Source organism: Halyomorpha halys, unplaced genomic scaffold (genome assembly GCF_000696795.3).
Source record: "Halyomorpha halys isolate HHAL.00 unplaced genomic scaffold, Hhal_1.1 Scaffold629.1, whole genome shotgun sequence".
Lineage (NCBI taxonomy): Eukaryota > Metazoa > Arthropoda > Insecta > Hemiptera > Pentatomidae > Halyomorpha > Halyomorpha halys.
Window position 1 is genome coordinate 327,775 of NW_027111602.1, and position 15,455 is coordinate 343,229.

Sequence of the window (15,455 nt, forward strand, 5' to 3'; positions counted from 1 at the left end):
CCTCCCTTGTATTTTTTCTAAACTCATATTGAAGATATACACACTAACTTTGCTGAGGAAGGAATACTCTCTTTTTCTTAATCTATAATTCTCTTGTTATAATTTGGTTAAAGTTGAATTTCGTGCCCGCGTTTTATGTTTACAACATGTTACACTCTGGCAAGCTGGTGATCTGGGACAGCTTTGTTGCATGGTCAAATCATGGAGATAGTGCAGTAAGCGGTCTTGACACGGTCACTATTTACAGCCAAAAAACACTGAAGAGCAGGAACAGCATTACACTGAAACATTCGTCAAAGGAGGAATGCAGTTATTTGTGATGTAAATTTCACTAAATGTTATATTTGCATTATTCATTATATTTCCACAACTGCGATACGGACATAAAAACACATTTCTTGTTTAGTATTACTTTCATATGAACCTTTATTTTTATGGGAAAAAATGAATGCTTATGACTGAATAATTGCTTACTGGTAATTATTGAACATTACCCTGTCCTAGCATGAACCAGTTTCGGGAAACGATGTCGTTAAGGCCTTCGATTCCGCTATTCGTTGCAAAGTCCTACCGTGATGCAACGTTAATGACATTTGTGGTGCAACCATCCCATAAGATAAATGTTACTGGCTTTCAATATAATTTCAAATGTTTTAATAAAATTGATTTCCTGGTTACTAAACTTAGACAGATCGAAGAGTTATGAATTTGGCTGCAAAAGGATAAGTGGACTTCTTTGAATAGCTACCTTCTTCTCGACGATTTCCAACATTAAATTTTACAACTGCAGTAAGTAAGGAATTGATATGTGTATTTTTGATTTGTACCTTCAAAACTTAGTGCAAAAGTAAACAAATAACAATAATAAAATGTTTTTACGTTGAAAAAAGCTCATGAAACATTTCTAAGCCTGTTAGCTATAAGTAGTACTAATCATTCAAAAAATATATATTAACAATATTTTAATTCCAGAAACTTATAATTATTCTGAACTAAGTTAATTTTCAATTTGCACATACATTTGAATTAAAATTAGAGCCTTAAAATGGAGAAGAAATACTGACTATGAACTGCTTGCAGAGACTGGTCAGTCAATATCTCATGATTTGAATGGAATGAGATTAAGATGGGCGGAACATGAGGCTCGGAGCTATCCATTAGGGCACCTCTATACAACAATTAATGCCAGTATGGTTGACAGAAGACCACATGGGAGGCCAAAAACCAGATGGATGGGCAGAATAAACAAAAATGCGAAAGAAATGCAAGAAGCAAACTAGAAAGCAGTAGCTAAACCAGGCCGGCGTGGAGAAGGATGGCTCGGGTGGCCAAAGATCTACATGATCTGTTTCTTTGAATTGAATATAATCTATGATTTAATAACATGTTTAATTTTTTTTATTGCTATGATATCTTCTACTATATTTCAATTCGAGAGTTATTTTTTAAAATAATTTTAATGTGAAAAATAACTTAATACGTATACAATCCTGTAGAAGAAATGTTAAGACTGATCCAGGTGGGATTCATACCCACAACCTTAAGTAACAAGTATTTTGGAACCTATGCCCCAACCCGCTTAACTAAAAGGTCTTTCATAATAATAATATTATATATACCTCAAAGTATTATATTATATAATATAGCCACCAGCCGGAATGGTCCCTCTCCATTCTCTGTTTGCCCCCTGTTATACTACCAGTGTATACCCGTCTTCAGCGGACATTGTAATTATTCTTATAATGCCATACGGCAAACAAAGATATAATTTGTATTTTGTATATATACATATATACCTAGGTATTATATATTATTGCATTTTGCATTTAAATGAAAATAAAGAGGTTTTGAAAATAAAAAAATTATATAATATAATGTAAATTATGAATTATTTTAATTAAATCTGATTACAACACATGAAAGTATTACTTTGTGAGGAAGTCATTTTTTTTTAATTAACTCGTTATTTTTTAGAGAAGGACCAACGAACGAAGCTATACGTCCTTAAAATTAATTATTACACATTCAAATGCAAAATTATTTTAAACTAATCTATATTTCAATATTTTGTTTCAGAAAAGATATCATGCGTGCAAGTGCTCAACGCGATGGTATTCCTGGCATTCATGGTGAACTATATGCTTCGGGTCAACCTCACCATAGCCATCGTGGATATGATAGATATCAACGGAACCACCGATAACTCCACAGTTATTGATGTGAGTCGACTCTATTTAGTTTTTATTTTAAAATATCCATGACACGATTTATTCTTAACAGTTACCTATGCATTCATCCTTCGCAATTAGCTTGAACTTTGTTGTCGCATAAGTTCCATTGAACAACGGGCAACTTGACTTAGGGTTACGGGCCAGGATAATTTGTATTGGAAGTCAATAAAGATGTATGTGTTTGTCACAGAAATACAAGGTGGTGTGTACACTTGGTGGCACTTTGTCGCTTCAGAGCCTGTAGTTGTTTGATAAGCCATTGTTGCTTGAGCAGGCTTCTGGGTCAAGTTCATTTCTCATTCCTGGACATTTATTGCGTTCGGGTTTTCTGTATCAAATAGTTTTGTACAAATAATTATTTGCTTTTTAAGACTATATTATTTAGTTCTGTGTAAGTTCTTATCAAGTGATTCAATATAGCTTGGTTCTTGGACCATTTATTTTTCTTACATTTTGTATGTTGACTCCTCCATGTTTCTATTGATAAAACTCGTTAGAGAACTTTTATTTCTTAAATCATTTACAAACGCCGACATTTTTCTTCGGTCGTACCGGCCAATTTCAGCAAATGCAAGAATTTGCGGTTCGGTAGATGGTTAAAAAAATATATGACATATAACGGTCAAACAAGTACCATTTCAAAGGTAAGTTTTTTAAATTTAAAAAACCTTACTTGTTTATTTTCTAAGCTAAAGTTTGTCTTCTATTTGGAAACTGAGGAACCGCGAAAATAATAAAACTAAATAAATATATATATGCATTGAAAGTGGTTAGACAACCAACCTAACTTATTTTGGACCTCTTGGTATGGATTGAACCTTATTTTAATCAAAATTCAATTTTTAAAAAAACAAACAAATCCACACCACTTGAACGCTGACTTGAATACATTCTGAGCTCTCTTTTCACTAAAATATTAAATATATCATATAATTTGTTCTTCGAGATTTCAAGTTCTAAAAATTAAATTGTGAGGGATGAAATCCTTTGTGTATCTTTTTAATATAAAATTCAGCCAAAACAATTAGTTTATATGATTATTTTGTATTTTATAATAGATTTTTTTTAACCCGGAAAAGTCAGATTTTTTTTTTAAACCAGCGAAAATTTTAAAAGATAATGGACTAGAATGCAAATTATCTATTTGGGATAAGACTTGATATTTTTTCATATTACATGACTTACGTTTATATATAACATGACAAACGTGATTACATTTAATCGTAGATTTTTCATGATTTACTATAACAGAAATTGTTTCAAGAACTTACTGAACTCTGTTCCTGTACTGTGAACTAGCGTTTAAGGATGTTGTATTAATCATTTATTGCCTCATAGCATTTTAATAGTAGAGAGATGAATTGAAAAAGTCTGGAAACACTGTGAAAAAGTTTAAGTAAGCACCTGATACAAAAATGCAGTAGAGGTATTCGAATACTAAGAATAGATTAAATTAATGATCTCGTATCAAATTATAGTGCTTCATTAGTGTATTTCTGCGTGAATGTTTTGGAATGAATTAAACGTTCTTTTAAGTTTGATGTCATAAATGTTCGAAAAATTATCTTGGGAACGTTTTGTAGTCCTTTCAGAATCGTTACCACTTAGGATTTGTTGACAGGCATGAAATGTATAGTTGAGTTGTTCACGGATATGAATTTTTGAAAATTGTTAAAATCGCGATCTGAAAAATTCTATCCAGACATTTTAAGAATAAAGAAGGTAACAAAACTGTATTGATTGGGGCCTTTTCAAATGGAAGAGGATCATCGACGTCCAATTAATAAATCAAAGTGATTTTAGAAGATACGACATTAAGTTAAGTTGTTCTTGATTAATTATTATTAAATCAATTAAACATATAATCGATGTTAAATGATTATAAAGAAAGAAGAAATGAGTATGAAATACAAGTAGAGAAAGGGTCTGTAATTCTCGGAAATACGACAAAAGTTACTTACTTTCAATATAAAATCGCAATATGATTCAGGAATGAAATTTGAATCAGAGTTGAATGTTAGTTTGAATATTTTTGCAATGCCCTTGGCTAAGCACTGAGACTTTGCAATGCCCTTGGCTAAGCACTGAGACTTTGCAATGCCCTTGGCTAAGCACTGAGACTTTGCAATGCCCTTGGCTAAGCACTGAGACTTTCCGATGACCCGCTGATCTGTGGCAGAGAAGTACCGTGAAATCTTCTATAGCGATCTCTAAGAATGTCCCGTGACCATTACGAAGCCGTAAAGCACCGAACTAATTGATTTCAAGAGAAACTTTTTCGAACCCAGGACAGTTAGAACAGCGTGGTTTATTTAGAAGAACTAGTTTATTCAAAAGAAGAATTACTTTCACAAACGTTTCCCTGTCTGAGTTTTTTACTCTCCTTATTACCTTTGGTAAGGAGAGTGATAGGGTCGAATTTCCAATTTTTCCGTTTTGAAGTCCAAAGGTAGCATTTTTGGCCATTGGTCTGTTTGTGTAAGTCCCACGGTTATGTCTTTTCGTTTATTATCCGATTTCGTTGCTTCTTGTTTTTGTTTAGTAGGATTTTGGTCCCCGATGCCTGTGCACAAATTGGATGTACTGAAATAATCGGAAAAAATGTACTTTCCTCTTGAGACCAGTGTCAAAACAGCGTTAATGACTTTGCTGAAACCCACTCAAAGCCCCTCAACTTTTCATTTAAAGTATAGATCTAATAGAGATTTAGATATAAATATTACATTTAGATAGAGATCTAGATAGGACCTAAATTTGTCTTCTTAAAGCTCTAATCTTTATTTAGAAACCTAAATCTTCGATGAAAAGCAGAAGAAAAAATTACGAAGAAAAGAAAATTTTATTTAGGCATAGTTCAGAAAGTATATATATAGTGGTAAACCATGCATATTTCTACGAGGAGAAGATGGTTGGGGGTGCGGTCAAATTAAAACACAAATAAGTTAAAGTTACTTATTTAATCGTGCCAACATTTCGGCCAGAATTTCTAGCCTTCATCAGGGCTAAGAACAGAACAAGATAACAACCAATAAATTCAGAAAATATAAACAGAACGACATAAAGTAAATAATTGTTCAGAATGGAATTAATAAAATAAAGTAATGAGAGAAGTGAAAAATATGTATATATAGGTAACTGAATAATTAGGTAAAATAACATAATTAAAAAAAAATAAAATAAAAATGAAGTTATATAATGCTAAGAAATATGAATATATTAGTTTATTAATAATTTAAAAATTAAAATTATGGAAAGAAAAATAAAATTTAGTGGAAGAAAATATATGTAACAAATGAAATATGTAACCATAATAATATATAGATAAAGAGGCAAAATATAAGTAAAGTTTAACAAAAGGAATGAATAGAAAAAAAAATTTGAACACTACAATAATAATATATGGTGAACTTATTTGTGTTTTAATTTGACCGCAACCCTATCAACTATCTCTGATGATAATGCATATTTCTATTTGATAGGTAATAAAATTGCATACAAAACAAAAGAATGAGATCAGTATTAGCTATGTCTTATTGAAATGTGTACTCATGTTTTAAAGGTGATTTGCTTAGTTTCTCAGAAAACTCGTCGACTTTGGGTTTATTAAATTTTCGAATAGTTTCAAAGTTACATCTTTATCATTAGAGATGCTCGTTTTAGGATTAAATTGCTGAATAATTAAAGAATTAGTTAACAAACATATCTTTACTGGAACAATATTTTTGAAGATACGGTAAGGAATTATTGTATTGATCTTAGTAGGAAAAGTGGTATGGAAAGTCCTGAGTGGGAACACCAGATATAAATAGTTTTTCAATAGAAAGGAAATACCTTTCTCCACAATAATGAGTCTGAGGTAAAAGATTCTTAGCTACGTTTTCCCTAATTACTGTCTCCCTATGAGTTAATTTAGACAGCTTAGTAGATGGTGGTAGATAGTTTTCGGAAACTTTTTAGGATGTCAATGGTAACACGTACTTTAGTTTCTATATATTCAACATTTTTAGGCATTTTATTAATCAGTGAACATATTATAGATGAACAAAAGAGCCCGAAGCGCAGCATTAACAGGAAAAAAAATTGGATCTTCAATCACGAAATAAAAAAACAAAACAACAAAAGCAGAACAGAAAGTTAAAGTATCACTATTAATGATCTGGACACCATATTTCTTTTTTATTTCATTCATTACGTGTAATATGGATTTTTTATAAGTTCTTTCCTCCTTTTTCGTTGATTTATCTATCAAAGCTTATTTATTCACCTCGTCTCCACTTTAAGTACGATAATCACTTAAATTTTCCTATAGAAATAAGAAAAAATAAATCTTAAATCTAAATATGCTTCATTCTGGAATAAAATCTAACGAACAATACTCCTGTAAAACTATTCGGATATTTTTTAAGTATTATTATTTTAAATATTTAATATTTGTTATATAGGGGAATTAGTTGAGCAAATGAAATAGGGGTTGTGAAATAGAAGGGAAAGAAAAAAAAAAAGGAATAAATTGAAAAACTTGTAGTTAGTTTGTAGACTGGTATTCATTGTAAAAGAAAACTGTGAAAAAAAAATGATATCTTTCTATAATATTATATCATATAAAAATATGTAATTTATATATGTCCAGTCACGGATTGATTAGTGTGCTGTGTAATGTAGCAGCCCGATGTATTTGAGCAGCATGAATGAATAAAGAATTTCTTTCTCTCCCCCTCCTTGTTTGGTTACAATTATTCATTAAATAAATTAACACATTTGCAATGGTTTAAAAAGTATAACATTGTAGATAACTAGTGCATAACGACTTTTAAAAAAATACTTTTATTTATTAGCATAATTATTCCAAATGTTAGCCTTAGGGTATTAAATTACGATTATTACAAAGTAGTATTAAAAGTTATGTCTTTTCAGAAAATTTAACAGTTACTACATTTTCACTATCTTTGAGAGTTTCTTCCTTTTCAATAAAGAATACTACCTCTTGAAGATATAAATTAAACCATCTCACAAATATTTATTTTTTTTTTTTATGCAAGAAACAGTTAATTTGAGTGGCTTGCGGCAAAAGAGAAAATAGCTCAATTTTCGGCCAATTCTCTGTAATAATTATCGCTCTTTCGCTGGATCGCAGGATGATTAAATATTTTTAAAATACCGTATTTTATTTCCCAGTGGTGTACATAATATTTTATTATAAATACCTTAAAATTTTAATGCATTTTGTTTTATCTATATTTGTTTGTTCTTTAAATTGTGTTTTCAATGCGGGACGCCGGTGCTGTAAGGAAGTTCCCTTAATAATTATCCGACTAATTAAAGGAAAATCCTAATCTTTTACTTTTATGGACAATCACGTTCAAAATATAAAGGAAATATTAAAAAGAAATCCATAAAAATATTTTTATCTTTCGTAAATTAATGACTCCTGTACAAATATTCATTACTATGAATCAATTGCCAACTTTCAAGAGAAAGTGATGTATTGTTTTTTAAATTGAGTTTTTTTACTATCAGAGAACTGAAGCTGTTTTGTTAAGAAATTCTTTTTATGCGATACTTTATAAAATCTATAAATGCACTACAGCTTAGCGTTTTAAATATTCTCTGAAAATTAGAAGTACAGTTATGATTGGTCAATAATTAAAAAACTAACCGATACTTATCATTAATATTTCTTTGAAATCGTTTTCGAGTCGAGAGGGATTCGTTGTTTAACTACTTCATTAACGAAACAATTTCTTTGGAGGAAGATAGTCAGGGTGGCGGTCAATAAAGGTATCGAAATAGTAACAATTTATTAATGATCAACAAAACTTTGGAATGGTAAACTTTATTCTTGAATTGTTGGAAATGCTTAAACATCATATTTTTTTTTTTTTATTTTATAAAAATATTACTTAAATTTTTTTTTATATGTGTAACCTATATTATGTACATGCCTTTGGTATTTACAAGATTGCGTATCTACACATATTACTCAATTCAATTCCATTTTATGTTCATTTAGTGTAGTTGTAGTAGTTGCTTCAATAATGTGAAGTGATATTTACCTTGTAGAATACGCATTTTCAAAAAACGTTGAGGAAATCCGTTATAAAGGAGAGTCAGAAGTCAATGAGCTGCGCAAATGTTTGAACAACTCATTTCCAGTGTTTCCTATCCATACTCCTCATAATGTGAAACAACTGTTCTTATAGTTGAACGAATCTTTGAAAAATAATATATTTGGTTGACTAAATAACTTTTGCTACATTATTGCTAGACAAACAATCGCAAAGAAATCACTTCAATTTATTACAAAAAAGGTAATAAATTTAAACGTACTTGGCATGTTTGTAAAATATATTTTAAAAAAGTATTATTTTGAAACTAGCCGAGCATATTAGTCATGCATTTAAAAAAAAATTAAATTACATTGTTTTAACTGACTTTTAGTAGTTTTGGATTATCAAGGACTCATATATCTTATCCATTATATGACATATATCTCTTATATCAGTGGTTCCCAATCGGTGGTCCACGGTCTCTAATATATTTCCTTTGTTTCATCTATCTTTTTTTTTTCACTTATTAAAACTATCACTGGGCATCAGCAAAACAACCACTCTATCGATGTGATAACTTTTAACCTTCCTGTTGTAAATGATTTGTTTTTAATTTTTTTATTTACTATATCGAGATAGCTGTGTATGAGTATAATACCTAAATTAGTTCTGACTCCAATCGAAAGTGAGGTACTCTAAATCAGAAGACCTCATCAACAAGACATGTTCATAGGCTAGGCTGCTGGATACGACATGAATTCACAGGATGAGATTTACATTAAGCATTCGTGTAAGTCCTCATTGGATGGATACTTTATTCCGTAAGGTATTCACTTACAGTCGTGGATAAGATGGAAAGTCCGTCCTATAAGTATTCGCCGTAGGTCATGACAAAAGGGGAGAAGATATAGGAAGGAGGATATAAAAGTCCAATATACATTTCCAGAAATAGCTCTGTAATATCCTGATCCACTATGTATACTATTCTTCATTGTCTCCTAACGAGGAACAATCCCTGAAGGTTTTTTTTTTTTTATTTCCTACCTCCTATTTATTTATTAAAACAATTACCATTATATATGTCACTTAAAACTAATAAAATTATATATAATCCTATTTACAATCCCTAAAGGGGATATTCACTCTTTTCTTTATCAAGTTGCGCGATTTAAGAGATCTCTCTAGGCTATCAAATGCCATCAAGAGATGTTTAGTAAATCAGAACATTCTATTGTAATCTTTATTGGTTCAAATAATACATTTCAGAATATTACTATATATGGCGTGGTTATTACGTTTGTACAATTGAAGGATTTACAAGAAATAAAGCATATATATAATATACGATGTTTGCATGATGACAGTAATGGTTCACAATGCGGCAGCTAGACGGAGCAAGATTCTTTTAGCGGTAGCTAGTAAATGGTAGCGGTGTCGGTACAATCCTTACCATATTTGATCTTATTTATTTTTGTTCTTGTTATAAATGTATTAATATAATACTGTCATACAAAGTTTTATTTTCTTTCTTAAAATTGACTATGGCAGAAAATGAAAACATAGTTTTTGTATTGTATTGTATATACACTGCTGATGAAACATTTTGTACCACCAGTTCTGTTGTGTGAAAACATGTTACTTAGCACTTGAAAGACCCAATATAATCTATTTCTTTTTTTTTTTTAATTTCTTTTTCCCCTGTTTTTATTTTTATTTCAAAATATTTTGGTGGCTTGTATACATAGCAGCATACATATATGGATTCTGAAATGTTCTTAGACATAGAAGAGAAGAAAAAGGATCCTTTTCAATTATTATTGATTTAGGTCTGACAGACAATGATGCTTGATTACTCTGTGGTTTGATGAAAAAAAATATATAAAGTTAAGCAAAAATTAATTTTTAAAAAAAGTAGAATTGGGTTATAGATCAAACCATACCTAACACTAATAAAAATTTTATGTTATAACTCAGTTGTTATTTTTAGGAACCAAGATTTCCATGGAACACATACCAGAAAAATCTTATCCTTGGTTGCTTTTACTGGGGCTATGTTTTAACAGAGTTGCCTGGAGGAAGAATGTCAGAGGTGTTCGGACCACGGAGGGTATATGGGTATAGCATGCTCATTGCATCACTTGTCACTTTTTTCACCCCATTTGCTGCATTAAATTTTGATGTTACGGGTGTTGTAGTGCTGAGAATTATTGTTGGATTCATGTTGGTAAGTTTACATCAAAATTACAAGTTATTATTTCATTTACTTTATGAGTTCAGATGTCTTTTTATTTATTAATACTTCATGGTTAACTCCAAATTTTTTTAATATGAAAACTGAAAACTAAATTTTTTATAAGATTAGATATTTTATCATTATTATTAATAATAAGTTTAAACTGTTTAATTATTTGATATGATTTTTTATTTTGTGGTATTTTATTAGGGTGTAACATTCCCTGCTATGCAGCCCATTGCTTCCAAATGGATTCCTCCGAAAGATAGAACGAAGTTTGTATCCAATATGATGGGTAAGAGAGTTCTATTAATCTTAAAAAAACATTTCTCAAAAATTTTCTGAATTGTAGACCCATGGTTTTGAGTGTATGAAAATATCATGTTCTGCACATTTGACTTGTTGAAAGATCTTGTTAAAGTTACTGAGCTCTTTTTAGTGATAAATGTTCAACTTTTGATACACATTTTTTTTTTTTTTAATAGATGTCAAAATTAGTAATTCTTTTATAGAATATCTCAGTATTTCATATCATTTTCATATGTTTCAATTCATTTTTATTTTTATTGGTATTTGCAAAGTTATAAAAATTAGAATCTATCCACTTTATATAAAAATAATTTACTTTAAAAAGAAGAAAAAAAACACAGGAATTATTTTCTAATCAAATCATTATTTCCATATATTTATGGTATTCATATCTCTTGAGACTGTTTCTCACAAAGACAATTTTATTTTTTATGCTTAGGTATTGGAAATTGTTTCATTCTTCCTATTCTTTTTTTCCCCAGCTTCATCACTTGGTGCTGCCGTCACATTGCCTGTATGTGGGTATCTAATCAGTTCCTATGGCTGGCAATCAGTATTCTATGTTACTGGTGTCCTCGGTACTATTTTAGCAGTGTCCTGGTTCCTCTTCATATATGATACTCCTTCTCAGCATCCTCGAATCACCAGGGAGGAGAGAGAATATTTGGAAAAAGAAATAGGAGCTTCGAGTAAAGTTCGCAAAGTACGAATCCTGAGTCCAACTTTATATTTTTATCTAAAAATATCCACTTTTAAGTTGTAGTATAAATCTGATGTATTTTATTAATCTGTGATGTATTATATTTGTTTCAAAATTATCCTTATTTAAAGAGAGTCAATATGTGAAATAATCTTTATTCTGAGATCATTAATTACAAAGAAATCTTAATGATAAAATAAAAAAAAAAATATTAAATGTCTTAAAATTCAATTGGTGGGTTGGACTAAAAAAATTAGTATACCACACCCAAATATTATTCTTGAATACTATTTTAGTTTGGGATTGCTTGAATACTGATCCATCTCCTATAGCTACTGCAGCTTCCTAATGTATGGAATTTTATTTATGCATATGCTTAAAATTCATATTTATATGATAAAATTTAAAACGTCTTCCATATTTTTTCCATGAACTATTCAAAGAAGTGCAAATCTGATTTTAAAACTACATAATTTACATATGGTTGTGCAACCAATAAAATTGAAATCATTTATAAATATTGTTCATTATTTATTGTAATTAATAGCACATGAATACATATCTACATTAATTTAACCTAACTTAAATTTATTTATAACATTTAATCTAACAAATGCTTTGATGAAAGAGATGGCTGATTGAGGAAAAGATAAAGTACTTACAATTTACAGGACATTCACTTATACATGAAAAGCTTTGTCATGAAATGATTTTCAGTTCACTATTACAGAAAAGAAATATACACGCTTGTTCACATATTCTATGTCATCAGTACATGGTGTATCTTCAAATCTTGAGTTCTTTTTGGTTATTATATTATCTTAATATGTAACTTCACTAATTAAAAATAATAAATGATCAATTGACTTATATCAAAATCATACATTAGCTGCTATATTATTATTGGAATCATAATTCCAACATAATGTTTTATAAAATTAGCACATAATCCGCTTTGGTTGACAGTGCTATGTTCCTTCTAGTTATTACTTATCAAGGCAATTTTCAACTTTGGTTCACTATGACACAAATAAAATCTTACTAGTAATAAAGCCAATTTGTTCAGTAATAAAGCCAATAAATATCTACTTGTTGATAATTTATTTTACAAAATTGCATCAACTTGTTTCCTGAATAATACTTTAAAAAATTATCTATATCCATGATTTATTTTAATTTTAATTATTTATTAATCTTTTTAGGCACCAAAAGTACCCTGGGTTGCATTATTAACTTCAATGCCAGTTTGGGCTATTGTTGTTACACATGCTTGTAGTGTCTTCTGCTATTTCACATTTTTAAATCAAATGCCAACTTACATGAAGCATGTTCTTGGCACAGACATCAAGAAGGTAAATTGTATAATTTATATTTTATATGAAATTAATAAAAATTATACCACAGTATAATATAATTTGTTTTCATGTTTAGAATGGTATTCTCTCAAGTTTTCCATATGTTGGGAAATACGCCATGGCTCTTGTAACGAGCTACATAGCCGACTACATCAGAGCACAAGGAAAATTATCTACAACTCTTGTCAGAAAATCTTTTACTACTTTTGGTAATTATTGTTTGATTATCAATTATAGTTGCAAGTTCAATTTGTTGCAGTTATATAAAAATCAAATCATGAAGTAATACCAAAATATAAAATACAAACTATGAAAATCATATATATTAATGACTGACCATGTAATTTCAAATAATGAAGAAGATGGTCAGAATTGCAATAAAAAGAAAAAGTTTACTACTATTTATTTTCTGACATTTCGCCCCACTTGATAGAGTTTCATCAGAGCTGTTCAACTTGATAGCTTTGACAATAAAAAGTCGCCATTTAAAATTGTTTATAATATTTAATTCAATCATTTGTTTTCAGCTGTTGGTCTTCCTGGTCTTTTGATGGTGGCTCAGGTTTATCTTGGGAACAGCACATTCTGGACAGTGTCGATATTCACATTTGCTCTCACTCTTAACGGTGCTGTGACAGCTGGTTATCTTGGAAATGGTCTTGACATTGCTCCTAACTATTCAGGTATCCTTCTATTTTTTTTTCCTTAATGGTATCGTGTAATCTATTTCTTTTTTATATAATATACTTATTATTTTATTGGTACATGAAGTTTTTATGGTTTTATTTATTCATATCTCCAAAACATTATTTAAGTAATGCTTAGAATTGCATGGGACTATTTTTTTTAAATAATTGTAATGAACAAAAAAAGTTAGCTCTCAGTGGATTAGCAGATTCTATTGTAATCCTTAAAAGTGATAAGATATCTATGAATATTAGTATCTTATATAGATGTTACATGTCTAAAATTATTCTATATATAAGTAATAATACAAAGATTAATATACAAGGTTTCTCTGATGACCATGGTAGTTTCCATGTTAGCTAACAGGTTGTGTCAGGCCGTACCATACCAGTTTTGGTGGCTGTAGTAGTTGCAGCATAAATCAACTGGTATCCCTACAAACTTATACATACATTTTACACAAACTACAAACTTATACACAACTCTAATTATAATATACTTATACATACATGTATACACAACTCTAATTATATACTTATACATACGTGTATACACAACTCTAATTATATGCACTAATAAGTATATGTATAAACTACTCTAATTAGACGTAATATTACATGTGCATAAACGCAACTCCAGTAATGGATTTTGAATAATATGTTTTTTTTTGTTTCAGGTACCATCTTTGGAATCGCAAACACACTTTCATCAATGGGAGGATTCCTATCAACTTACGTAGTAGCAGATATTACTTTCCAAAATGTAATTATGTTTATTAAATCTTTTCAGTTGTTCTATTATTAAATAGTTCAGCCATTCTATAATCCTAATATATTCAAAATTATAATATTAATCAGCTTTCAATATTTGCTCCTGAATGTTTTTAATAACTTAAAAAATTTTGAAACTTTGAATATGTTTCTGCTTGCCTAAATTTTAGTCTTTAATCTATATAATTATTATTTTATTATTTATAATTATTTTAATTTTTTCTTGGAAGGTTAAGATATATATAATTGCTATGCCTGCAGATGTTATTTATGACAGCTATTTTTACAAAATACCTATAATGTTTCTTGTTACTTTTTGTAGGAAACATATGAGAGGTTCCAGATAGTGTTTTGGATTCTAGCCATAACCTACTTTTTTGGATGCATTGTATACTTACTATTTGGAACTGGTGAATTATTGGAATGGAACAGTGTAGAAGAAAATAAAACTCGAGATGTAGAAATGATTGAAAAACAGCCTCTCAAAAACGACACAATTAATGAAAAACTGTGATCAGACAGTGTTAGGATACAAACTGTGTCATTTAATTTTAAATTTTCATATTTTTGTTGATATAAATTGTACTATACATTCCAAACAAACATTAGAAGATTAGAAGCGGATACCATGATTTTATTTTATTTATTTAATGTTATATTTCTGCATGGTAGGTCTGTTCTATATTTGTGGATGATTCTATAGAGTTTGTTATATCAACTCCTAATATGTATGAGAGATTTCGATTTCATATTTTCTTTTTTTTCTTTTTTTTTTTATAATTTGAAACAATTATAATTGAATAAATTACAAAATTTCAAACACTTCAGAACTTTTTCCCAGCGTCTAATGAAGATACAAATGTATACTTCCATTGTTAATTTTTATACAAAAGATGTAGGCCTAGTAAGCATATTACTTACTTTACTGCTTACGTGTTAGATATTTTTATACTTGTTATTTTTTAGAATAACATTTAATGTATTTATGTTTAGTAATTTGGTCATTGGATGAAATTTAGCTATTAATAATATGCTATAAATCATGAATTTGGTTGTATACCTTTTCTAAATGCAACAACAGATCTGTTGTGTCAAGCATTAAATAAATAAGTGTATATTTTTA

General features: G+C 29.4%; 1 protein-coding gene and 1 long non-coding RNA gene across 5 annotated transcripts in view; one reads left to right on the forward strand and one right to left on the reverse strand.

The window, feature by feature from the left end:
* Window positions 1-15,152, forward strand: part of LOC106684909 (sialin) — a 147,600-nt gene extending 132,448 nt beyond the window's left edge. For both annotated transcript variants that reach the window (XM_014427243.3, XM_014427242.3), the window contains 9 exons: window positions 2,077-2,219; window positions 10,266-10,502; window positions 10,722-10,806; window positions 11,303-11,523; window positions 12,723-12,872; window positions 12,952-13,084; window positions 13,403-13,558; window positions 14,239-14,324; window positions 14,655-15,152. In XM_014427243.3, coding sequence (XP_014282729.1) covers window positions 2,077-2,219; window positions 10,266-10,502; window positions 10,722-10,806; window positions 11,303-11,523; window positions 12,723-12,872; window positions 12,952-13,084; window positions 13,403-13,558; window positions 14,239-14,324; window positions 14,655-14,846 — 1,403 coding nt within the window. In that variant the 3' untranslated portion in view covers window positions 14,847-15,152. The remainder of the gene's footprint in view (window positions 1-2,076; window positions 2,220-10,265; window positions 10,503-10,721; window positions 10,807-11,302; window positions 11,524-12,722; window positions 12,873-12,951; window positions 13,085-13,402; window positions 13,559-14,238; window positions 14,325-14,654) is intronic.
* LOC106684914 (uncharacterized) overlaps window positions 11,417-15,455 on the reverse strand; it is a 13,966-nt gene continuing 9,927 nt past the window's right edge. Inside the window, exon 3 of one of the 3 annotated variants that reach the window (XR_010843998.1) lies at window positions 11,417-11,556. This is a non-coding gene — a long non-coding RNA (uncharacterized lncRNA). Of the gene's footprint in view, window positions 11,557-13,913; window positions 14,004-15,455 lie in introns of those variants that run through there. The other 2 variants (XR_010843999.1, XR_001343759.2) reach the window with 2 other exon arrangements.